At 42.0% G+C, this 25318-nt stretch overlaps 1 protein-coding gene across 1 annotated transcript in view; it reads left to right on the top strand.

Moving 5' to 3' along the window:
* The window catches only part of SLC22A23 (solute carrier family 22 member 23), a 105882-nt gene that overhangs the window by 57811 nt on the left and 22753 nt on the right, over positions 1 to 25318 (top strand). The window contains 2 exon segments of the mRNA XM_029961418.1: positions 16322 to 16490; positions 22233 to 22360. Of these exon segments, the coding sequence (XP_029817278.1) occupies positions 16322 to 16490; positions 22233 to 22360 (297 nt within the window).

Here is a 25318-nt window from a genome sequence, read left to right as displayed (position 1 = left end):
GCCAGCATTGTAAACGTACTAAGAAATTATTTCTCTATTGCCTCTCCTTATTTCATTCCAAAGATGTTAAGCCCCTTAGCGTCCCAGGGTGTTATGTTCACTCCAACAGACACTGCATTTGGAGCTCATACAGCACTTTGTAGTGAGCTTCTTGTGGGGAATACACTGCAGTCACTGAGAACTTAATTTTTTAGCCGTGGCTTTGCTTTTCTAATCCTATATACAGCGCATGAGATCTTGGGCTTTGGGTCTTCATACCCTTAGTGTATACCGTATTATAATTCAAGGAATAGTACGTATGGAAAATGCTGGTACTGTAATACTAGACGCTTTCATGATCTTTTATGGAGTGCATCATCAAAAAATCTCCTATAAAGCTTTCAGACATCACCAGTTATCTTAAAGCATTAGAAAAACCATACCTGCCCACCTCATCTCATCTATATTTGCACATGTATTTGGGAATTCGCTGTTTTGGTTGCTCACCTGCCAAAGACTGTGGTGAGGATCAAATTTCACAAACATGCCATACCTGTGGTGCTTTGGTGACAAACATCATTCCCCATGGCTGCATGGCCAGCAGTCTTTCTGGCATAACTCAACAGCTTGCTTTTGAAACAGTAGTGATATGTGGTGTGGTAGGTTTAGCCCTGAACTCAGGTATTTGTTTTGCACTTTATAATTAGAGAAGGTGCCTCTGATTGCTGCCATCATCTTCCCGTCCCTGCTCTCCTTGTTTCATCTCCTGCTCCCAGTCTCCCTGTGTGCTCTGTTCCCCACATAACCTCCGTCATCTGCCCAGTGTCAAAGCAGCCCCAAGACCTGGGGCAGGGATGAGAACCCGAGGTGGGTTGGCTTCTGTGTAAATACCAACAAACCGCTGTGCTAGAGGGATGCTGTTCTTTACACCATGGGTATGCACAGCTTCTCCCAGGTGGCCTGTGGTCAGATCCAGTGTGCACAAGGTGTTCTCAGTCATGTGCATTCGCAGAAAGGACCACAACCCCCTTGCTGGAGACTGCTAATTTCTGCTCTTACTTATCATTGCCTCAAGCATGCAGTAGTTTTGTGTGTGTTTTTATTTAAAAAAACCCAAACAAACAACCAAACAAAACAACCTCTTTAATGCCAAAATGGTTTTCTGTGCTCACTGCAAAAAAAAAATTCGAATGAGGGGAGTAGTTCACTTAAGTGGAAGAAATCTAACCCACTTTCCGGAAAAGGGGATCAAATAGTGTGGGTGTCCCAGCAGCAAACAACAGTGGTGTTGAGAATTTTGCAGTTAACTGTTTTCAGAAATGTTTTTAATTAATGTGATATTTTAGTTCTGTCGGATTCAGAATAAAATAATGTCTCAAACATTCCTTGTTGCTATCAACTTCTAGTCATCCAGACTTCAGAAAACTTACTTCAGCTGCTGTGGGGCCCAACTTATGAATCTTTAAGAGGCTGGATATCTTTAGTTAAACCTAGTTTTTAGGGAGTGACTGCAATAGATGTCAACTGTTTTCTGATGCTTATTGATACTCAAATAAATGTAGTTTCCCCTTCTTCTGAAGCATATAAATAATTTCCAAAATCCATGGGCCAGTTGCAGTTGCCCTGCTTGAGTCAGAGGAGTCAGGAGATGAAGTACTGTTCCTGCAACCTACCACCTTTCTGGTAAGATGTGTAAGAGAAACTCAGACCACTTCATAGTGAGGGAGTATTACAAGCCAAGTTCATACTTTGGTAAAGTCACCACCTCATTTCAGAGCAAGGATTCTTACTTATTTTTTATTTGGTGCTTCCTTGAGATGGGGTAGAGTATTGCTGTGGATTTATATGGAGCTGCTCTACCCCATCTCATGAGCTGGCAGCCCCTGAGCAAACAAGAAGATACTGATAGAGATTTTGAGAGAGAGTATTTTTTGTATTAGACTGCTTTGGTGATACAAGCTAGGTAGTGTAAATGTGGATAAATATTAACTGACTGCATATGCTGTAGCACATAATCACTTAGTGGTTTATGTGTGAAACCATGGAAGGAAGAGGCTGGAAAAGCAACACTTTCTACTGTTTGATGTGAAATACCTGTTGGTGCGAGATATAATCAAGAGAAACACATTCTTAGAGTGGTTGGCTATACATTGTACTCTTGTTTTAATTAAGCCTTGTCTGTTACTTGTGACAATGCTTGCAGTGGTACTAATGTCCATTTGGCTCCTTTAACATTCCAGCGTGTTTTGTTGAAGGAGAAATAGCGTGGTCAGTCACTAAGTGGAAGCATAACAGAAGTGTCAGGTCTAGGCTAACTTGTTTCACAGCCTGCAGGAGTGTTTTTAATGTAAGGTGCTCCTTCTACTGGGCATACGTTCATTAGTTGAAAATGTTGATTTGCAGATGTTGTGATCGTATGGCTCTTTCAACATCAAGAATAATGTCCATCTGAAGCTCATTCTAATGTTGGCTAGTTAACTGTCTCATTGCCTTACGTTTTGTTTCTGTCATAAAGAAATATTAAATTCAGATGTCTTTATAATTATAATTTCCTATTCTTCCCAAATAAATTGTGCCTCCTTTGAATGTTTTTAGGAGGTTAATCAATAACTGACTACTGAGAAAGATACTGTTAACAGTCAATTGAAGCTTAGAGTTTTTGTATTTAGAACTTGTACTTGAATGCAAGGACCTTTGTTACATTATTTGTGTTTAGGTGAGGGGGAGAGCGGGTTTGGTTTTGGTTTTGGTTTGGGTTTTTTCTCTTCTGCCTTAATATTTCTTTCTTTCTTGTTATGCTTCTGTAGGCATTTGCTCAAATTGAAAAATCTGCTTTGAGTCTTTGTACCTTCTAGGAAAGAAGAGTGTGCAAAGATTTTTTAAATGGAAAATATTTTACATCTGTTGCTTTTGTAGTTGGTTTTATATGTTAGCTCCAGATAAGCCAGTAATAAATCAGTACAAGCCTCACACGCCTACACTTTTCTTTCTTTGAACAGAACTTGGATATTTTTTGCTCCCCGCTCTCCTCTGTGTGGTGAACTGCACCAGGAGTTTTCCTATGTCGCAGAAGGATGTGGAAATGAAGTTGCTACCACACTTCAGATCTTAATCTTCTTTGCTGTTTGCAGATGATTCTTTGCCAGTCAGCTGGGTCAATATTAAAACTAAGCTGTGCTGCCTAAAACCAGGAGATTCAATCTATATCAGTTTTTCCAATTTCTCATATCTGGAGTTCAGAAATTGGCTATAAATTGAGTTCCCCTTAAAAGGAGGAAGGCCAGAAGTTACAAGGCTTAGCCAGCCAGTCAACCAGTGAACTATGCTGCCGGCTCGGGGCAAGGCAGAGGCTGATGATTTGCTTTGTTCCATTTCTGTTCAACCCAGTTTTGTCTTGTCCTTTTAGGAACTTGCATATCGCCTTCTGTCAGTCATAAGTGAATATGTTAATGTGGTTAAGCTTGTCCCTGGTGGTGGTGGTGGTATTATTATTGTTATGGTTATATTTCTGTGTTGTTCTCAATTCCACACCCCCCTAAAAAAAATTCTTTTTGCTTTGATTTTTTTTTCTGTGATTATGCAGAAACATTGCTCATGATACCAGGACAGCAGTGGAGCTGGCAGCCTGAGTGTAACTAGCTCAGCAATTCTCAGGCTTTTAAATCTTCAACCCTTCTGTATCCATTTGTTTCCATTTCAAAGGTGGTCTGCCTTCTAGTTGACTTTATTTTAATCAAATGCAAGTGAGTACCAGGCTGTGTTGTGGATGTGTTATTTATAGCCCTACAGTGTCAAATGCAAAGTGATCTGAGCAACAGCTTCTATTCAGGTTAAAAGAAAAACCACCTCAGGGTGAAGGTTATACTGATGGCTTAACTTCATGTAGGCAAAGGTTGCAGGTGTGTGATGTCTGGATGGAGGTTTTTCCACTGAAATGGCGATCTTAGGAGCTGGGGGTTTTTGGTGTTTAGTTATTACAGCATCATGCGATAACACAGCACCAAGTAACTCCTTGCAAGCATGTTCTCTGAGGCTCTATCAGGCTGGGCTCTGAGCAGCAGATGTCCAGCACCTCACTCACCGGGAGCTGGTCAGAGTTATGTCACCCAGCCTTTGTGAATGCCTGACATTTCCTCTCCTTTGGGCAAGAGCTAGAAAGGAAGTCAGTTTATTTAGAAAAGGGGGGTTTTTTGTTTACTTCTGTCTATTCATACTCTTGGTAGAAATTACATTCCTCCTTCCATGTGAAACATCTGGCTAAATTATAAATGTGAGGAAGTGGCTGAAGAAATTGCTTAACTGAATTGTTGTTTACACGGTGATTTTTTGGCTCTAATTTCTAAATTCTGTATTTCATTGCGACTTAGCCATATATAGCCTAATATTCCTGTTAAAATAAGCAAGCAGTTATGATAACAGAAGCTCCTGCTCTTAAAAACCTGAGCTTAAATTTGGTGTTCTGCATTGAAACAGGCAGTGCTGCAGAAGGACACTTCCTGGTGCAAACCCCTCAGGAGTCACCTAGAGCAGACAAAGTGCCTGGTGGTTCCAGCCTGAATTCCAAGTTTTCCAGTTCTTCCAGCACTGGTCCTGGTTTTTAGATGAGAAAATACTGATTAAACCTTCCCTATGTCTGGGAATGTTGTGCAAATGGACAGGGATGTGTAAAGAGTTCTGTCCAGTTCCAGACAGCCTCATGTAGTGGCTTTCTCTGGGGGTCCTGGCGAAATTCTAATTTTGATTAGAAATACCACTCAGCAAGACAGAGGAACAGTTTTCATTTTCTCTGCTTCTGTAAACATATATAAATGTAAGTAGACATTAATTTTATTTTTTCAAATTATGTCTCCACTGTCTTTTTTTCAGTAAGAACAGATCTTGCAGATTTAGTTATGCTTCTTTCCCACGTAACCCAGAATGCCTTCTGGATATAGTTCTTTAGTTGTTAACTTGGTTAAATCTAGATGTAAGGTACAAGGTGATTTTCCTAATTGGACTGTGCAACTTAAAAGGTAAATTTGAAACCAGGAATCCGTTTATCCTTGTTCCCACAAATTTTTGAGACAACAGCTTGTAGGTTTATGGTGTGAATGATCTGGCGAAGGGCTCTGCTCTCCTTCCCTCGGGATGCCTTGCCCTTGAGCCACATGCTGCTCTGGAGACAGAGAGTGTGTTGCATCTTCTGTTGGATATGTAGTTACCTGGTTGGGGAAATAGTCAAGTCCCTAAGATGTTTCTGTGACACTTTTCCAAGGGAAACACAGTGTGCTCAGATTTGCTGCATGCCTGGAGGTATGGGTGGGGGTGCTAAGGACTCCTTGTCCTACCAGGAAAGGCAGGATCAGCCACAGAGCCTTTTTTCCGCCCATAACTCAACATTCTTCTCGTGGATAGAAAATTGTCATCTAGTTTACCACATTCCTTTAAATGGATGAATATGGTTACGAAGCAAATAGGTTTTTGAGTGAAAACTGAGCTCAGCTCTTGTATCTTTCCAGTTCAGCCCTTTCTTATCCACTTACTGTCTATGCAAGAAGACTGAAAGGAAAATTTGGAAACAGAAACTGAATTATTTGTGTTATGTCAAGCAACATGATTTATTCATAGCTGAATGTGGGAAGGAAATCTGATATGATGAGCTTTATTATATTTATGAGTTTATTCTCCCCTTCCATGACCACTATCTTCTTTCTGCTGCTTTTCCTCCCTCTCCAACCCTCTTTATGCTTTTCTCTTGCTACAAAAGGGTGGTAAATATAGGAGGATTTTTCTGATGTACCTGAAACTGTTCCCTGAGCAGGGACAATCTAACACCATGCACCCTGCACCTCTGGCATTGCATGCATAGGAAGCAGCAGGTAAGAGTCATGTTGCCATTTATGTACTATAAGAAACCCAAGTATTGATGCACAAACAAAAATACAATTATCTTCATGGATAAACTGCTTGCTGTGTGCAATTGTCTTCAAAGTAAGTAGCAGAACTTACTGCAGAGAAAACCTCCCTAGAATCCTCTGACCTTGGCTGTACCTAGGCAAGGTGAGGTATGCACCAGGCTCTGCTAACTGGTCTCCTAGACAGCATTACCTCCATCCACACGTCTTGTCTTTGACTTTGTACAGTCCCAGGTACAGTGAAGGCTCCAGTCAAGAGGAACTTGCATTTGAAACAGAAAATAGAGAAATAGTTAGGAACTGTCAAGAGGAGGTTAACAGTCATTCATTTCTCAAGGTGTGTGTATGAGCATACATCATCACAATTTTAGCTGTATCTGTGATGCGTACAAAGTTTGCTAATGTTGTAACTGGAACAACCGAAATCCATTTTCATGAATTGCAGCTGGATTCTTTCCAAGGAGGTCGGTTTCCTTTTAATGTTGTGTCATTAATTAGCTCAGTAATTCATTCTAGTTTTATTTGGAACAAATCAGCAATGTTGCCATATTTGAACTTTTCCGTAAGTGGCAGGAGTTTTCTTGAAAGAGGTCTTTCACTGCAGAAAAGCAAGCATACCCCCATGGCAGGATGTCTTCTATCCAGGGAAATCAGTCTATTCCTAGCCTACTTGCCAGACTCCGTGGAAGGAGGATATGAAGGAAAGTGAGGTTTCTCTTTCCAAAGTTATTGCAAAGCAATAGGAGGTTTTCTGTCCATTCAGCAGAAGTATTAAGCTCTTACTACCCCAGTTTAAACTGGTAAAGCTACGTATTCTTCTTGGCTGTGAGAAACTCTTGTACAAACTCATATTTTTCAGGGATGATCCTGGGAAAACTTTTAATCCCAGTGGATGATTTTGGGTCGTCTAGTTCAGAATTGCATGGACATCCTTATCACAGCAATTTACATGGTAATGTGAGATGCTGGAAGCATTGTAATGCCGTTTTCCTTTTTATTGTTCTTCACCCCCAAGTTAGGTGTTACCAAATCAAAGAATTCTTGTACTTTTGGGAAAAAATTTTTTACAGATGGTATTTGTAAAGATAACAAGGAAGACATTTAAGGAATGTTTAGGCTTTGACAATTATGAGGTCATTTTAATTATGTATGTGACAGGATCATGTGAGGGATGTTCCACTGTGTTCACCTCTGTGTGTGTGCAACTACAGGTGCTAGCCTGTTGAGTTAACCTTGGCTTGAAATAGAGATGTGCTTGAAGAGCTAGAAGGGGAATGCTCTTTCCCCAACAAGTTTTCTGCACTGTCATTGAGCCCATTGAATTATGCTGTTTGCCGCAGAACTATCCACAAACTAGCTAGAAGCAGACCCCACCCTACAGATCACTCCATGTACACAGAGTGGTGAAAAGTGTTCTATACAGCATAGAGTTCATGCATTTAATAGAAACAATAAAGGCCTGTGATTAAAAACTTAAGACTTAATTTTGAATGAAAAATACAACTTGAATTGCTTCAAGAAGCAGATCTTCTCCCACGGTTGGATGTCTTAGTTTTTCACTTGAAAGTCAGTTGACCAAAAGGAAATCTTCACTGTTCTTTCCTTTTTTTTGCCTATAATATTATTTTTTCTTCCCTTATGGGAATGTGACTTGGAAAATGAAAGCTCACTGGGAAATGCAAGAAGAAAAGCAATACCTGTACTGCTTCTAACTGTGCATCGTCTGTGTTTATATCAGAAGGAATTTTCTCAACATCTGTACGTTACCACAACCTCATTTTGATTTTTATATCATCATAGGTTTAAAATTAGAGGAGATCTGACCAGGGGCTGTCATGCTTGTGCTTATTCTGGCACAATGGTTGAGAGCAGTGTTCAGCACAGTACTCTCTTGTTGGGTGGGTGTTCCCATTCTGTCTGCCTGCCTTTGCCTTCCTCAGACCCGTGTCAGGCTTGATGCTGAATCCCAGAGACAGAGACCTATAATTGCAAAAGTCACCCCTTAGTTTGAGTGGCACCTCCTTCTCTGGTGAATGCACACATTGCTGAAAGCATCCAAAATGTAACAGCTCATTGGCTCCGAATCCCCCCAGTTCTCCTTTCACAGTGGTCATTAAATGTCTACCCAGAGTGCCTGGCATAAATCTTTAAAAACAAGGTTGGCCCTGGGGGCCTAATGTGTGACAGTCTTTCATGAAGAGGCTTACTAATTGCTTTTGATTTAATCACCTGCACTTCTGCTGGCCCTTGGCACATGCTTTCAGCCAGCACTGTGGTATTGTGGGCTCTCTCTGATGCTGGGGATGCCACCTGAGCAATTCAGGTCCTCTGAGATGAAATGGGGTCTTTCCCACTGATTGCTTCTGATATCACCAGGGGATCAGGGAAGGAAAAGGAACCAGGGGCTTTTGCCTTTACACTTATATATACATGTCTATATACACACATATCCATATATATGCATGTGTGTGTGTTTATGTATTCACGTGTGTATGGGTTACAACTGTATTTGTGAGAGTTTAATAACAGCTACCCAAGTGTTTGCTTAGTCTCTGAGTATGTAAGCATATGGAGGGCATGTTATGAAGTTGACACAAGCGAAAGGAGCAAGGTGCTTTCCTGGAATTGTGCTTCTGGGTATGTAGTACTTCATCTCTGGGTGTGTGGACAAGCCACCCCCCTTTGGTCTGAGGGAGGCAGGCGGTGCTTTGTTAAGACTTAGAGAGCACCAAGTGCATTTCTTGGTCATCCATTTAGAGTTTTCCTCCATGCTTGTCTTTTCTGCTTGATAAGCTTCGAGGTTCCTGTGTTAAATTCTTGTTAGCAATATGCAGTTCTGTGAGAATGTACCCAAATCCAGGGCTCAGTGCATTTATTCACTTGTCCAACAGCATGATGGTAACGGTGAAAAGATCCTGCTTGGAGGAGCACCTCGTGGGGGATCAGCTCTTGGGTAGAGAGGGGCTGACCTTCTGTCTCAGCGAGCTGGGAAACATTTAATAAACCTGAAACAAGGTGTTAAGCTGTTATTTCTTTGTTCCGGCCTTTTTGAGAACCATCATCCATCTGGAGGTTGCAAACTGAGCTTTATAAACAGCTGCTGTTGGAATACTGGTTGCCACTTGGTAAATCAAGAGACATGCAGATTTCCAGCTATTGAATTTCTTCTCTGTTCTTATTTTAAGTGGCTACGATATTATTAAAAATTCACGAACAAATACAGATGCAGATCCCTTTCATCTAAAGCATCAAAGAAAACAAGCTTCTCTGATACATCTCACACCAGTTTTTGTTTCAGCTCCTCTCATACATTCCTGTCAAAAAGATACCAGTTATGATTTAGATCCTGCCAAGAGAAAAGGGGCCAGCTGTTGTGAACAGCAGAGGTGTTAGATTTGCAAAATATTCCTATGACTGGTTGTTCATTTCCTTTAGAGAAAGCCACCTTCTTGGAACAAGAAAAAGTCTCATATATTTCTATGCAATCATAGTTTTGTGCAAAAATAAACAAATATTGGTATGGGTTTGGAGAGTCTCTTAAGGGGGATAGGAAATTATAGAGTGAAGGTGGAAGACAAATTTTTTCATAGCAGTTAACATATATGAAAACATTATGTCATGGCAAAGGTTTTTAATCACTTTTTAATTCCATTTAAATTAAGTCATCTTTATTCTAAAATGAATGTGTTCTGTATCTACCAGGTTTTCATGCTCTTCATCACTGCCATTCAGGTTTCCAGGGGCATTCTCCTTGTTTTGTTTCATAATGCCTTTATTCACATACAGGAACTGTCACCAAAAATCAGTGTTGGCTGGGAGCTGCGGAGATGCTGCTGCTCTCCTCTGGAAGTAGGATAGATGGCAACTGCAGTACCACAACTGTGATTTAACATTTCTTTGTTTTTATTACTTTGTGAATGGCAGGCAGCATGGTATGTTAAAGGTTTCTTATGCAGTCAACCGTCTGTTTTGTAAGATGTTGTATGTCTTGTGCAATGTAAAACTCAGCAAATACAGATGCCATGGGATGAACAGAGGGATGACACGTGCTTCCTTCTCTGTCACTCATGCTCCTTGGGAGACAGCTTGGATGCAGAGCATGATTGCAGGCATCTCTACATCCCACACACTAGTCAGGCAGCCTGTGATCAGGGTCTCTTGTGCCTGGAGGAACCGAGCTCATCCTTGCCCTGCCCAGCTCCCTGCACAGCAGCACATGCATTGTGCCTGGAAAGTCCACAGCTCCTGCGTCTGAGTTAATGAGGGTTGAGCGAACACCCTGCATTGAACCCAAGCTGGCTCCATGTTTGTGGTCCGAACCTTCTACCTGTGGGTAGCTACAGACTGTCTGCAACTCGGAGGAGAGCTCCTCCTGAAATATCTTGACATAGTTTAGCAGTACCAGGCCTGAAATTTGGTTGGTGTGTTACTCATTTGTGCCTTACAGGAGAGGATCAGGTGTGTGGAAAGTAGGGAGGGAAGGTTGTGTCTTGTATTTTGGATGAGAGGTGTAGCCATGTTTCCTTTTTTCATGCTGTGTATCTATATGCATGTTGTAGTGATACATGACTTAGCAGCAGAGGCTAAGTCATGTATCTAAAGGGTATTTTACCTAGCATCAGTTTTAGCAGTATCGTGGTCCTTGTATACCAAATGAACATCTGATCTAGTTTTGGTAAGAAAGGTATATGTTCTGATGAGATATTTACCTATCAGATAGCTCCATCCAGTAGACACGGGATGTCTATCCAGGTCAGAAATGAAGAGTGCCGCTACACATCTGCTGAGGTGTCATGCTGGCTGCCTGCCCTGGTGCCAGGCTGACAGCCCCATCAGCTCAGCTTATGTCAGTTCATGGATGACTGACTTGACACATATTAAATGTGTTAATTAAATGGCAGGCTAGTATGCATTTAAAAGAACCTCTCGCCAAATCGATTGTATGTAGAAAAGTACCTTCGAAGAAGCACCTGTGTCATTTCCTAGATGTATCCTAGAGTAAATTCTGTCCTCATGTGCTGTTGAGGGGGGAGAATAATCCCATTTTTTTTACTAAGCCATTGGAGGTTCAGTCTATTACTGTTCTCTTTGCTTGGCAATGGATTGGATTTCTCCAGAGGGGAAATTAGATTTTTCCTTCCCTTTCACTCTGTCTCTGTCCTGTATTTACATCAATTGGTGGTTGTCTGTGCACTGCAGTGCGTGTGATAACCTTTCCTTCCACGACCTACTTCATTTGCTCTTCTCTAATAAACTGTATGTACATGTGATGCTTCTTCCCTTCTGGTGACAGCAAAAACAATCAAGAAGATGTGCTCCTTGTCTAAACTCAGCCAGAAGCAAGTGCTGGTTTAACTGGGGCCGTTTCAGCCAGTACTGAATCAGAAGTGCACTAGTTGGGATGAGAAGTGTACGTAGCCCATGGGTAGGGCTTGCAGCTATTTGAAGTTTGTGTCTAGTAACTTAGTGGAAATTTGAGTATAAAAGTAGATACTCTGGATTTTATGTACCAGCAGCCAGCTGCAAACTTATCTGGGAGTTACTGATAATTTTTGCTGTAGTTTTATCTGGTTGGCTAACCAAAAGCTAGCTTGGGGGCCATGTTATTCTAGGACTATCCAGTGAGATGATTTGTTTACAGCAGAAAGCAAATCCCACAGAGAGTGTTGGAGGAAGAAAAGGTCCCTGAGGTTTGAGAGAGCTTGGTGGGAATTAGGAAACACAGCAGCAGCAGGGACAGGGTCACCTCCGAGCAGTGTTAAAGATCATTGTGACGGAGGTAGTGGAGCTCACCGTGCCAAAAGGGTCAGCCCAGGGAGCATGGAGGTGGTGGGATATGCTGGAGGTTCTGAACAGCTTGGGAAACTAAGTGCTTTGAGATGTTTTTCTTGCCTTTTGTGCTCTGTTAAAAAGCAGAGCCCAAATGCAAAATCCTAGCTCAGGGCCCCAGCCTGTACATGACTCTTGGCTGAGCTGAGCAGCTGCTGGGGCTGAGAGGCAAACACAGCCCTAGTGTTATAGGATGCTACCACCACTAGGAATTTCTGGTGTCCCACATTTTACACCTAAAGCTGTGTTGCCTGAGCATTCTTCTGCTCAAGTGATAGTACGGGTCTTGTTTATCTGACTCTTATTGCTTCTCTCCCTTTTGGAGTAGAGGAACATGTTAGAAGAGCAATTAGATGGAAGGAATTAAGAGTATGGGGTGTGTAGTAATATGAAGGAAACTGTCAGAAATTGGGGGATTTTGCTTGTTTGGTTTTTTTTTTTTAATGTAATGTGAAATTGTGAATGTGAATCTAGAATCAGCCTGTCTCCTTGGGGATATTTTTTCAGTGTGAATGCTGTTAGCCAGACTTCAGGTGCTTTGTCTTGGCCATTTTCTCTAAGGGGTACTCCTATATAATTACAGTCTTGGTGGCTCACAGATGGAAACTGGGCAGGGAGAGAAAACTGCAAAGGCACAAAAAGCTGCTACCTTGTGGTTTCTGATGAAGCTTATACTTGTCCTGCAGTGCAAGAATTGCTTTGTGCTTTGAGACTGGAGATGGGCAAGTGAATACTAGAGAGTCGTTCAGGCAGTGTGATGTAACCTCTTTTTCTTCTCGATATATTATTTGCAAATGACTTACAGCTTTATTTTTTTTTTTAATAAAAGTATTCGCTGTTCATCCTTGTGCAAATATTCTGAGAATAAATATCACCCTTTTAAAACAGACGAGGATTTCTGAAATCTGAAACAGATTGTTACGAGTGTGCTAATGTAAGATCAAGTGAGAAAGGATGAGATGTGGCTCTTAGCCCCTTCATGGCAATGGCAGCTCACCTGGTAGGATTTGGAGGAGTTGGGCTACACAGGGCCATGCTCTGTGGTAGCATGAGCTGATGTTAACCCAGTGTTACTGCAGTCCTCCCCCATCTCCTGTCTGTATGTCTATCTACTCTAAACAGACTGCTCCTTCCACAGCTGCAGATGGAGAGGTGAGAAAGAAAAGCCGGCTGGAGAGGGAAGAGGGCAGCACTTTCAGCTGTCAGGCTGTGGCATACTTGGGTGATTTTAACTCTATTTCTCATGTTCTTTTCAGAAGAAGTTGCCTGAAAAATTATTGTGAAGGATATCAGCCCAGTGGGTTGTCTATCCCAGATCCAGGGAGAGAAGCTGTTAGCAAAGGCAACTTGCCCTTTCTGATGCAACGTTCATGTACCCCTTGTCACCAGTGCCGCTTGCATTTGCAGTGGGTAACCTGTTGTCTGACCTGTGGTTTTATGTTGACTTTCTCTGCTGATTCCCAGGGCAGCAGCCTGCTACACAAGGGAGCAGCTCCACATGCAGTGGGACTGAGCCCCCAGGCTGTTGCAGATGTTCTTCATTAGCTCCCTCTTCACCCATGTCCCAGCAAGTCTGAATGCTTGCAGTTGTAACATGTCTGGCCCCAGGACTGTTTCCACACTTCCCAGCCAGAGGTATATGCTGTGCAATGAACCTTATGTGTTCAGTGTCTTGGGCCTGTGATGCCTGTGGGGCCCAGGTCTGGATTACACCTGTGGTAAGGCAGTTCCCTTCAGGCTGAGTTGTGCTTGCAGTGTGTGGAGCAGTTTTGCCACAGGATTTGAGCTGGGTCCAGCTTCTGTGCTTGTGATGTCCACAGTTTCTTAGTGCCCATCAACAGTGAGAAAGTCTGTCCCACATGTCCTGGGCATCTCCAGTTTCACGGCCCAAATACTGTTTTGCGTACAGGTTTCAACTTGCCCATATGATCACTTGCCTGGGACTTAGAGAAATTAGGCATCTAAGTTGGATCTGCTACTCTGACTGTGCTGCATAGAGTAGAAATGCTGGGCAAGAAAGCAGAATTGTTTACATGGCTGTCTCCTTGCTCGCACAAAATTTTCCAAGGAGAGCAAATGGGTGTATCTGGGAGCTTTTTGGTACCAATGGTAATTTCCACAATTTCTGTGTATGACAAGGGTTTGCTCTGTGCTCCACGAAGTAGTTGAGGTAGAAACCCTTTCATTGATTCAGGGAGATGGAGCTTGCTTGCTCAATTTGCCGTGGGTGGATAAAGCTGATCTCTGTCTTGTACTGATTTTGCCTGAGCTGGTAGTTTATGGTGTGAACTGAGTGAAAACTGTTGCAGCCCTAGAGGCCTCGTGCCTGGGTACATCACAGCATCAGTGTGAGCATCAGCAGGGTGCCTTTCCTGGGTCTGAAGCAGAGCTGCTATGGAGGGTGGCTTTGCTGCAGAGGTGGGTAAAGGTTGACTGATAGATGGTTGCTAAAAACTCCAGTGCTGAATCTTTTATCGTATAAAATTGAAGCCAGATATGTTGGAAAGTCAGTAGGCTGTCCTAATATGTGGAACATTTCAACAGAGATGTGATATTTCATATACTGCTGCCATTGCTTGGAAGTCACGCTCACCCAGCTAGAGCAGGGATTATTTTTTTGGCATCTTCAGCTTTCTTAGAGGAAAGAGCAGAATTGATCATATGCATGTGATAATCCAGAGAAGAAAATAGATGCCGAACAATCTCTGAAGCTGTTTCCTTTCTATACAATGAATAACTGCTGCATGTGGAGTTATTTACTATGCACCAGTGACTTAATAAAGTATGCTTTTATTATTTGGACACCTTTCCTGACTTCATGTGGAAGTTGATATCTTGGTTATTTTTTTTACCTGATACTTACCTGAGCAATGCAATTGAAATGCCAAAGCCTTACATATCTAATGTAGACTTCTTGTTTCTATAGCAACAAACCTCGACCTTGTACTTAATGAAGGAATATTGGAGTGTGAGTAACTGTGACTTTAAGGTTTAGAAAAACAAACAGAAGCACTTTTTATTTTGAGATTAGAGAAATAAAACGGAAGTGACCTCTTTGCATAGAACAAAAAATGTTTCCTAGGCTTGAGATACTTCATTAGTAGAAATGAAACCATATTAATGTCATAAGGAGCTCTGTGTTTTAATCTTGTTTTCCTAATTAAAATGTAAAAGCCTTTCATAGCATGTGAGAGTCTTTGAGGGCTTTTTACCCCTCTTTCTTTTCTGAAGCTGCTATGTTTGTGGTTAGGCTAATGAAAATTTGGGCTGCTTTACAGCAGATACATTTTACTTCTGTTTTGGCAAAAATTCATTGATAGATTTTGTATGGGCTGAAAAGGAAGGGAGAAAAATGTGTGGTGTTTAATCCTGGATTTGATCTACAGGCTAGTTTTTGGTCAATTAGTTTAAATCTGTGTTACAATGATAAATGCTGACAAGCTACAGATGAGAGAGTGAATGAAGGAGCAGCTGTCATTTCTTCCTATTTTCTTATAGCTTTTCAATTACAGTTTTAATAACCATTAAATTCTAATTTAAAACAGCCACAGGAAACATCCCAAAAAAAAGGCAACAGTGCTGACAGCGACATATCACAAATGTTTACCACAAATGTTTATCACAAATGTTTATGAGCCTGTTTCTGTATCGGCATTCCAATAAGTACTACGCATTTGTGGCAGGTTTATTGCACTTCAGTATTAGTCTGTAGAAGTAAATGTGGGCAAATGGCAAATATGTTGCAATCTGACCGGTGAAAAAATTTCCACAAGGTAGTCCAATTTTTCTGTTTGCTGTTTCTTCCGTGACTTTTTTTTAATTTTGTTGTTAAGCTGTGATTCTGATAAGTTCATCTTCTGACTGAATAAAGATAGCCAGAATTCAGGATTTAAGGAGACGTTTTATCTACTGAACTCACTTGTCAGCAGGCAGCTGAGACAACCAAAGATGCCAATGATGGTGGTAAATTACCCCACAGCAAAAGGAAGGGTGGAAGGCAGGATAAGACAGATGGAAGGTTGACTTGTTTGAAAGATGATCTAGATAAGCTATTGCAAAAAGCAAACCCAGAAACAACCTACTCAGCAAAATCCAGCTTGAAACTGGCTGAGTTGGAGCATATTAAACTGTGGGCAGGTGGCATCCCGTATGAGCTGGGAGCCTGCATCCTGCTGAGAGCTGTGCTCTTCCGCCTCCCAGCAAACTGATTGGAAAGGCATGTGGTGTCCCTGAGAAGTGTGAAAAGGCACAACCCAAAACCTTTGGCTCTTATTTTATTCTACATTTCCTTTTAAAGATAAATATCTTACAATTTGGTGAAATGCTTCTCTAGGCGGAGACTGAAGGAAATCTGGCAATGAGGTTACAGCAGGTCTGCAGGAGAGGCACTAGGTATGGAAGTTGTGATGTTGCACCATAGCCAGCTGATAATGAGCTTCTCTAGAGCTGCTAGGGTGTTTGAAGCCTAAATACAGGAGGAAGCAAAATTTATGTGATTCTGCATAACTTTGACCAAAGATCTCAAAGGACATGAACTCCCTGAAAGTTTCATAGAGGTACTCTGGGGGTGTCTTTGCTGGTGGGGAGGCTAATGTGTTTGTGTGTTCTCTGTGTTTCAGGGATAGAGCTCTGTCCTCCTGGGCACCGGTTCATGATCACCATGGTGGCAAGCTTCATTGAAATGGCGGGGCAGTTCCTCATGCCGGGGCTGGCTGCCCTCTGCAGGGACTGGCAGGTCCTCCAGGCAGTCATCATCTGTCCTTTCCTGCTGATGCTGCTTTACTGGGTGTAAGTATTTCTTCCTCCTGTCAGGTCAAAGGCAACATGAGCTCCTAATGCAGGACTTGGGCAGTGCTTCACTGTGGGGAAGTGTGTGTGCTTCACAATACATATGAGCCTTTCCCTTTGTTATTCCATTCACCTTGTGCAAAGACTTGACTTTGAAATAAGAATAACTTTATAATCTGCTGTAGCACGCACATATGTTACATGCTGTGACAAGGTGGGAACTTGGGAGATGGTCCTCTTTGATTGAGGTGCAATTTGTATTTTGCTGTTATTCTGTCTGTCACTTCCCCTTTGAAGATGCAAACAGTTTTTGAGAGGATGCATCTCAGCCTAGCTGTTGTCAGATTATGACTGCATGGCTACATTTTCCCTTAATACCTGTGTTGTGGTTCTGTACTGTCACTGTTCATTTCTTTGGCCTGGGTTATCCAAGAGAGGTTAAAAATAATGTGTGTCAGCTCTTCAACAAACACGCTTGGATATCTTGTGTACATGAGGTAGTCAGCCCTGAACTAGACTTGATTTTGCCCAAATTAGCTCACGCTATGCTGAAGTCTGTGTGGGTGGTCTGTTCCAGGCAGTGGTTCAGGATTGTTCCCGCAAGGAATTCCCCACTCCCACTGCTCCCACTCCTCTCTGCCTGCGGCGGGGCATTAATACAGCTATCCTGAGAGAAGTAGGATGGCTTTCACCTTGGGGATGGTGCCAGGTCCATCCCCACTGTGACTTTTTAAACCTCCCAAAAATCTTGCTTTGTTGTTCTGTCTTAATAGTGACACGCAGTGGCGGCATAACACAACAGAGGCTTATGAGAGCAGTGTTGTACAAAACCATAAGAGTAAGAACAGGCTAGATCATTCATTTTAAAGATAATACTAACAAGTCTAAAATATTAGTTGCTGTGCACTCAGAAAAATGGCCATCACGCTGTGTAGGACCAAGTTGTTTATGTACCCATGGGAGGCTAGGCTGCTAGCTGTGATGCCTGACGAGTTGCAATGTGTGCAAACATGTTACAATATGTAAGAACTTTTAACAGTTATATTCTTGTATCAACTTCTTCCAAAGTTCTCTTGTGTTCGTGATGGTGACTCTCAGTGGGGATTTTATTGCTTATTCCCAGGGCAGACATGCTGCAGCACGGGCAAAATGCAGCACACAGGAGAAAGTTACAAGTCCTTCGCAAGATAATGGCAGGGGTTTTACATTTAAATAGTCTTGTCTTGTCAGTGTTAATCTCAATGAATACTGAAGAGTGGGTTTTTTTATGCATGATACTGTTCTCCCCTCCCGTACCTGCCGTATGTTACCCATGTGCAGGTCTGCTTCCTGTTGCGATGCCACCAGCTGAAATGCCTTATATCCACCACTGAACAGAACCCAGTATCAAGCATAATGTTTACAGATATGTGTCCAAAGGACAGTACACTAGTATGAAGATGCCTAATGAACCCAGTAGATGGGATGGACAGCAGGCACCCCTCAGCAGTCTTCTGTATGTTGCATGTTTTCCAGGTGGCTGTGGCAGGGTCTTGTATGTTCCTGTCGAGAGGTTGTTCCTGGGTGACATTGAAAGCAATAGGAAATGTTAAAATTTATTTTGTAATCTGCAAGAGCTCTGTGGCTTTTTGGCTGTACAGGACAGGCAAACCAAGGAAATAGATCCCCCTCATATAATGTTGGTTATGGCAGCTTGATAAATAGTGGTAACAGCCAAAGGATCAGGATTTGTGTTGCCCAGGGTTTTTCCATTTGCGGAAATGGGCTCTGGTTAGGATGCCTGTTTAATTATACTGTCAGTACAATATGTACTTTTCTCTTAGGCTTTTCTCTTCCATCTGTTGCATATTCTCTGGAAAGTGCTACCATTTCATTGCCTCTTCCCTTTCTTCCAAACGGAACATGGACCCTCAGCATGTGTTACGAATGAAGGAAGAAAACTAACTGATGGGTAATAAAAGAAGAACACTGCTTGTTAATTCGCCATCATGTACCCAAAGCAGTGAGTTCAATAACAGATGTTGTGAACAACCCCTGCACTGCCTCCTCCTTCCTCTATACTCTCTTTACTTCCATCTCCTGCTGTGAGAGTGGCATTTGCCTCTTCAGGCTGGGGCTTAGCCCTCTCTCACCTGTAGATTTGCTCTGCTTTTGGCCACATGCACATGACAGACTATACGGTCCCCAGTGGTGCATGGCTGAGCAGATTGGGTAGCTGGGCATGGATGGGGGAAAGGGGAGACAGCAGATATGTCTAGGAGGGATGAGCAGGTGGGTTTGGATACAAAGCAGATGCCACTGCTAGGCTCTTAGGTCATTCTGGAAGGGCAAAAGACACCCATGTAAGCCAGACTTGGGCACAGGGGTTTGTGACAAGTGTATAAAAATAAGTCAGTAGAAGTTAGACTCCTTTTAAGTGTGTATGTATATTATAGCCATGAGGGAAGGGGAGCTCCAGTTATACAGAGACCTTATTTTCTCTTGCTTAGAGCAGGAAGCTCCAGACAGGATGATGCCATGAATGTCAGCAAAGGTATCAATAGCTTGAAATAAACTCCTGCTTCACTCTAACAGAAAGTGAAGAACTGGGAAAAGGTGGCCAGTTCTTTTCTAGTGCTGATAGATAGGATTTACTCTCACCAAGACACAAAGTTGGACGAACTGGGCTTACTGCCTTGGGGCAGACCCCTAATTGACACATTACACTCTTTTCATGGTCGTCCATTTTCCACCCATCTGCACAGGATCACGGTTTTCCTTCCAGCTACACGTGGTACCTTCCTAGTTCTTGTCTGTCAAGGGTTCTTCTTCTCTTAGGGTTTCTTGGACTTGAGATCTTTCTTTCCCCAGTGTCCCTTCCACTCATTCTCCTCTCCTCTCTCCCCGTACTCACTCTATGTTCTTTTCTCTGACTGTAAAAGCATGGCCCTTTCCTCACTGATGGTGGAGGTAGCAGACTATCAACCAGCCATGTGGGGAAAATACTGAAAAACAAAGTTCAGCAGGAAGAAATGCATGCATTGGCTATAGTGTTCACCAAGGACAAACTGTCTGCACACCTTAGGGGCAGGAACACTGAGGGAGCTTGGTGTACCACTCTAAGGGAGACATGAAGCTAAGGATGGAGTGGCACAGAGGTGTTTAAAACAATGCAGCTAATGGGAACTGTAAGCCAAAGGAATGACCCAAAAGGTGACCAAAAGCTGAACTTTGCTACATCAGCTCAAAAATACATATTACATTTCACACCTCCACATAGGCTAATGATTAAAGTCACTCAAACACCAACCTAAACATGAAATGACATTAGCTGTAGCTTTACCTTTTCCCTTCCCTCAAAGAAAACAATATAAATATAGCTTAACTGAGGATGGAGGTCAGAGGAGACTCCATCTTTGTATCCTGGGGTGGTCAATGGGCTGTACCTATCTTTTCTCTCATTGCCTGTTGTGTAAGAATCGAACACTCAGCAATACCAAGTGCTTCTTCAGGAAATTCAAAAAGCAAGCTTGTGTTTGTGATCATAGTTTTAGCACTACTTAGTCATCTTACAATTTAATATGTTTATTGTTGGCTGTATTATTCATATTTTAAGTATTCATGTATGCTTCTGCAGACAGTGTACTTACCACCAGCAACCCAAGAAGCTGCATTTCTGTTGCTCAATAAATGACACTTCTGTACCTGGCCATGAGAGCTATTGAACGTGACCAGTCTTCTAGTCTGGCCATGAGAGTTCATTGGGTGCAACCAGACTTAGTGTATCACACAGTCAGCTCAGCCTGCTGATCTGGGCAGCTGCCCACCCTCAGCAGTAACCTGTCTCAGCTTCATTCAATTAGTATTTAATGCCAGGTGATAAAGCATGGGGTGGTGAACAGATTTCTGTGCAGAAGTCCACTGGGACCAAGGGATTTGGTTTGTGGTTTCTCTTCTTTTTTTTAGCTTTTGAGTTTGTGATGGTACTTGGTACAGCAACAGAAGATGCAACAGCAGGTGCATACAGATGATGCTTGGCTGCAGGATCCATGCCCCACAGATGAGCTCAGGTGCTTGCACAGAGATGGGGCAGCCAGCACTTCCCCTTGCTGTGCCTGGTAACCTGGGCTCAAGGCAGCACACAAGTTTTTAAAGATCCTTAATGAACCTCCCACTGCTCACACTTAATGATGGAGTAGCTGAAAGATGTGAGGCTTTAGCACTTCCAGTTTGAGAAAACTGCAGGAGCTGGAAGATAGAGACAGCGTTTTTCCCCACTGTGCAATGCCCATCCCTGTGGCTCCCTTTCTTTTCGTAGATGCTGGTGGTCATTATAGGAGTTGTTTGGGACCTTTAAGCAGACTGTTCAAAATCTGAAACTTTTAGCCTAGTGCCTGAGACTGTCTCCTCTCCAGAACCAAGCATGCAGAGATTTTGCATTCAAAAGGTTTTTAGTATTTCAAAAAATGCTTTTGCTATACAAGACTTACTGCAGGAGGATATGCCAAAGCAGCTGTGCAGCACAATAGTAGTAGGGAGGTAGTAAATAAGCTGTCAAACTGAATGGCTGTCATCAATATTTTTATTGACTGTTATCATTTAGACTGCAGTCTGCCTGACTTCTCTCCTTTCTACTTCTTTTTCAAAAAATTACTTAATACTTTCTCTGTCTCATTTGGAGGTTTTGCTAAGGGGTCTTCCAAATTGTATCAGCCTAAGAGATGGTGCAATTGACTGCTTGGAAGTATAAGAACTGAGCTGCATCCACAGCAAAGATCAGTGCTTTGTAAAGAGAATTTGAGGTTTGTTATATGTTTGAAGTTAAAAGTAGTTGTTAAATTGTTCTTAGTAAGGTCTTTTGAAAGAGCAGTGAAAGTGAAGCCTTAACATGAGAGAAAAATATACTTGGAGTGAGATCTGAAAGTTTTCATATCTATAGAAGTACGGGAGATTTTGGTTTTTTCTTCTAAGATCTACATGTTTCTTTTGGTTTTGTATTAAAATAAACTCATCTGAAAAATAAAAAAGGAAGAATGATCAGTTAAGCTCATGAATCTGGTAAACATCAGCACTTGAAGGAAACAACTGGACAGAAAAACTTTTTTAACTGTGTGTGTGTATATATTTTTAAGGCAACTCAACTAACACAATATTGTCTTTACTAAGGGAAGCTTTTAAAACAACAACTAAATATTGTCTGGAACACACACGATACTGACCTGTATAAAGAATGACTGCATATATGGGAGAAGGTTTTTAACATATTTAAAACCTGAGAAAATATGTTGCAATATAATCCTAAGGAGTAATTCTTCTCTTTCTCTGTCTTTAGAAGAGAACCCAAATTACTTCTGTTAGCTATTTTCCTTCTTTGGTCTGAATTACCATGTGTTAACTGCGCATCTCATTCATTCTCTTCTTGGCAGCAAATGTCTATTGCAGACAGCACTGCCTCCTCCTCCCAATTTTTTCAAAATTATATTAATGGACAGAGCACCTGGAATATGTTATAAAATTCTAATTTGTCCTATTTCCATGGGATAGGACAGTTCCTTTATCATTTGTGAAGCAAAGTAAAAGAAACTGTCATTAATTTGCACATTCTGAATTGGTTTTCCCTCTTTTTTTATTTCATGAGTGATTCTTCTGCATGTTGAAATAATTACATAGTTCCTGAGTGGTTAAATGAGCGGCTAAAACTCTATCAGTTCATCCTCTGATAGAAACTTGGAAGAAATCATAACCTGTTTTCTGTCTTCAAAGTATTTTCCCAGAGTCCCTTCGGTGGTTGATGGCTACACAACAATTTGAAGCATCCAAGGAACTGATCCTTGAGTTCACACATAAGAACAGGATGAACACAGAAAGCGACATCAAAGGAGTAGTGCCCGGTGAGTAGGAGAGAAAACTGCAAATCCCCCAGCTTTTCTGTAAAGGCTGCACGTGGCATTGCTGCCCGGAATTAAATTATCCATTTATTGCCTGTAAAATCATCCCATTCATTCATTCGTTCATTCATTTTGCTTTTCTTGAAAATCCATTCCGAACTCCAGCACTGTGTTTAAAACTACTTGGCCTGTTGAACAATCCTAGTAATTATAGTCTTGTCTTGCAGTGCCGTATGTCTTTAGAGACATCTCTTGAAGAATTTTACCACGGCTACAAGAGTGCGCCTTCAGCTCTGTGTGCCTCTGGAAACTGTGTTATAAGGAAGCTGCTTGCTGGGATCCTGCCCATCAGCCAACATTTACTTTTTTAGTTTGGAGAAGCAGCAGCACTCAAACCCCCTATGTGCCAGCCCCATGGGAAACTTAAACCACAGTTTCTCTTTAAAGCTTTGCTCCAATAGCTGTTTTGCTTTCCTCTCCCGCATCACCTGAGTGATGCTGCTTTAGGGATGGGGAGTTGCTGCAAGTGGCAGCACTAGAGTGCAGTTTTTGCTTGAGAGTCTAAATTACCTATTTCTTGGTTTTCTGGTGCTTTTGGAAAGAGCTGGCTCCTCTCATCACCAGAATTGTCACTGAAATAGCCAAGATCCTGTCTTGCAGGGTGCTTTGCAGAAGAAACTTCTGTCTGTGTGTGTGTGTGTGTGTGTGTGTGTGTGTCTCTAATTACAACAAAGATAAAGAGTTTCTGCATCTTCATCTCACCGGTGCACCTGTCAGATACGATGCAGGCTCCCACCCCCTCCTTGTCACAAGCCTGACTCTGCCCATAAACACCCATTTTGCATTGTCACTTGCAATCTGTGTCAGACTATGCACTAGTCAGAGAACAGAAAACCCTACCTCCTCTGATCCCAGGAGCTGCAGGGAGACCTCGCCCAGAAGTGATGCTTCTGCGCTTGTCTGATACTTACTGTCAGAGATCTCTGGGGTAACTGTAGCTTCAGTCACTCGCTGTTAAAGGCATCAGTCAGCACTGAGACAGACTTCATCCAGGATAGAAAAAGACCATTATCAGTGTCTAATGAATAAAACAGTCTCTATCAGTGAGCAGTGAGAAAGCCTGGTTAGGGACTGTGGTATACATACCACCATAATCATTGGTGTGATTTTTGGTGCACACTGGGAGTAATTAGCTTGCTTGCATGTAATTGTGTGTCTGGGGTTACAGTTCCTGGATTTGCATCACACAACATGCCTTTGCAATGGAAATGCTGTTTTTCTGGCAAAGTTCTGAAAAGCATAGGGATATGTGAACAGCCATTAACCTGGTGATCTGCATCCCCCCCATCTCCTTTTTGCAGATCTTCCTCACAGTAAATGATGGATCTTGAGAAAACCTATCTCTGAGGCTACAAAATGTCTCAAAATTTGACTTGGAGTTTCCCAACTCCTAAGTTTGACTTTTCTCAGTTTGCTTCTTGATTTTGCAGATGAAATAAAATATATTTTAGGGGAAAGAATAAACTAATTACCTAAATTTGCTTTAAGAAAAATAATAAAGAGGCAACTGTGTCTAGAGGGATTTATTTAAGCCATGTATAAAGTTATTGCCCATGGAGGAATGCTAAGTGTCAAAATGGTTTTATGGCTATTATTTGTGACTGATTTACTCCTATCAGCAGTTTCATGGTAGGAGTATGCTCCTGCTTAAGGGAGGGACTCCCTTTCATGTGAAAAACAGAGCATTATTTCACATCTCGATACTGTGGATTCTCTTGACTGCAAATACGTTTAGATATAGCAGTTGTCAGTACAATGCCTTTTGCAAACTATAAATTGTTCAGAACATGGTCATTTCTGCCTCCTTGTTGATGATGGGTTTGTTGGGGATGTTGTTGGTGTTTTTTTATTATTTCTTTCCTCACTTTTTTCTTTAAACTCTTTTCTGCAGCCCCACACTTTAAGGCTTTCTTGACCCAGCTCTGGAGGGATGCTGCATTGCTGTAGGGGGAGAGTAAGAGAGGAGCAGTATCAAAAGGATGAAGTAAGATTAACTACAAGCTGTTGAAGGAAAGACCTTCTCTCTCATTCTGGTTGCATGGGAGTGTTGATGGTCTGAGTGAGGACAGGAGAAAAGTAGAAATCCTGAATTAAGAATGTGATCAAACCACAGGCCATGTGTCCTGCAGTGGGTCAGTAACCAGAAGAAAGCATTTCTCTGCTTTTGTGTGTTATAATCACGTACCCGTAGTTGCTATAGCGGGGAATGAGTAAAAAGCTGGTATTTGTCTGGGAGAAAGGATGCCATTGAGCCTGATGCAGATATCCCCTATTTTCCCTTGACTCCATTGTTGAGCTTTCCTGTCTGTGTGGAGAGGGTTTTGTTTGTGATTTGTTTTATTCTTTGTTTTCCATCTGAAAGGGCTGGAAACTGTTTTTCTCTAGTTATGGACCATTGTGTTCCTGTTTATTATTCCTCGTTTCATTGTTGTAACCACCTCCTGTGATTGAATTACTCCCAATATGTTTAAATGATAAACTGCTCACTTGTAGTCCCTTCCAGCAGAAAACACCACTGTAATTTTACTCATACATATCGGTCAAATTAGTGTATCCAATATAACAGATCATTACAGGAGTTCCAGTTTCATATGTACCTATTTTGGCAGTTGATATGAGTTCCATAATAAAAAGAAGCAGCATTCTAGAGGGTAACGTATTTCTGGGATGGAAGAAAATTTAATTTTGAATTGCTCTCCGAGCAGTGAGCAGGCTGATTTTCCTTTCTGAAGAATCACATAATTCCCTTTGCCTACTGAAAGCTTTTACTTGTCCATTTGGCTGTACTGCCCATAGTGGAGAGTGCCACTGTAGGGCCTGCTTCTTCTTGGGAGTGGCCATCTACATGTTGGGTGGGAAAAAAAGGAAGCAAAATTTATCTGCTGGTTTTGATAGGGTGGG

Source organism: Manacus vitellinus, unplaced genomic scaffold (genome assembly GCF_001715985.3).
Source record: "Manacus vitellinus isolate BGI_N305 unplaced genomic scaffold, ASM171598v3 scaffold_33_pilon, whole genome shotgun sequence".
Taxonomy (NCBI): Eukaryota; Metazoa; Chordata; class Aves; order Passeriformes; family Pipridae; genus Manacus; species Manacus vitellinus.
This window is presented reverse-complemented; position numbering and strand designations above follow the sequence as displayed.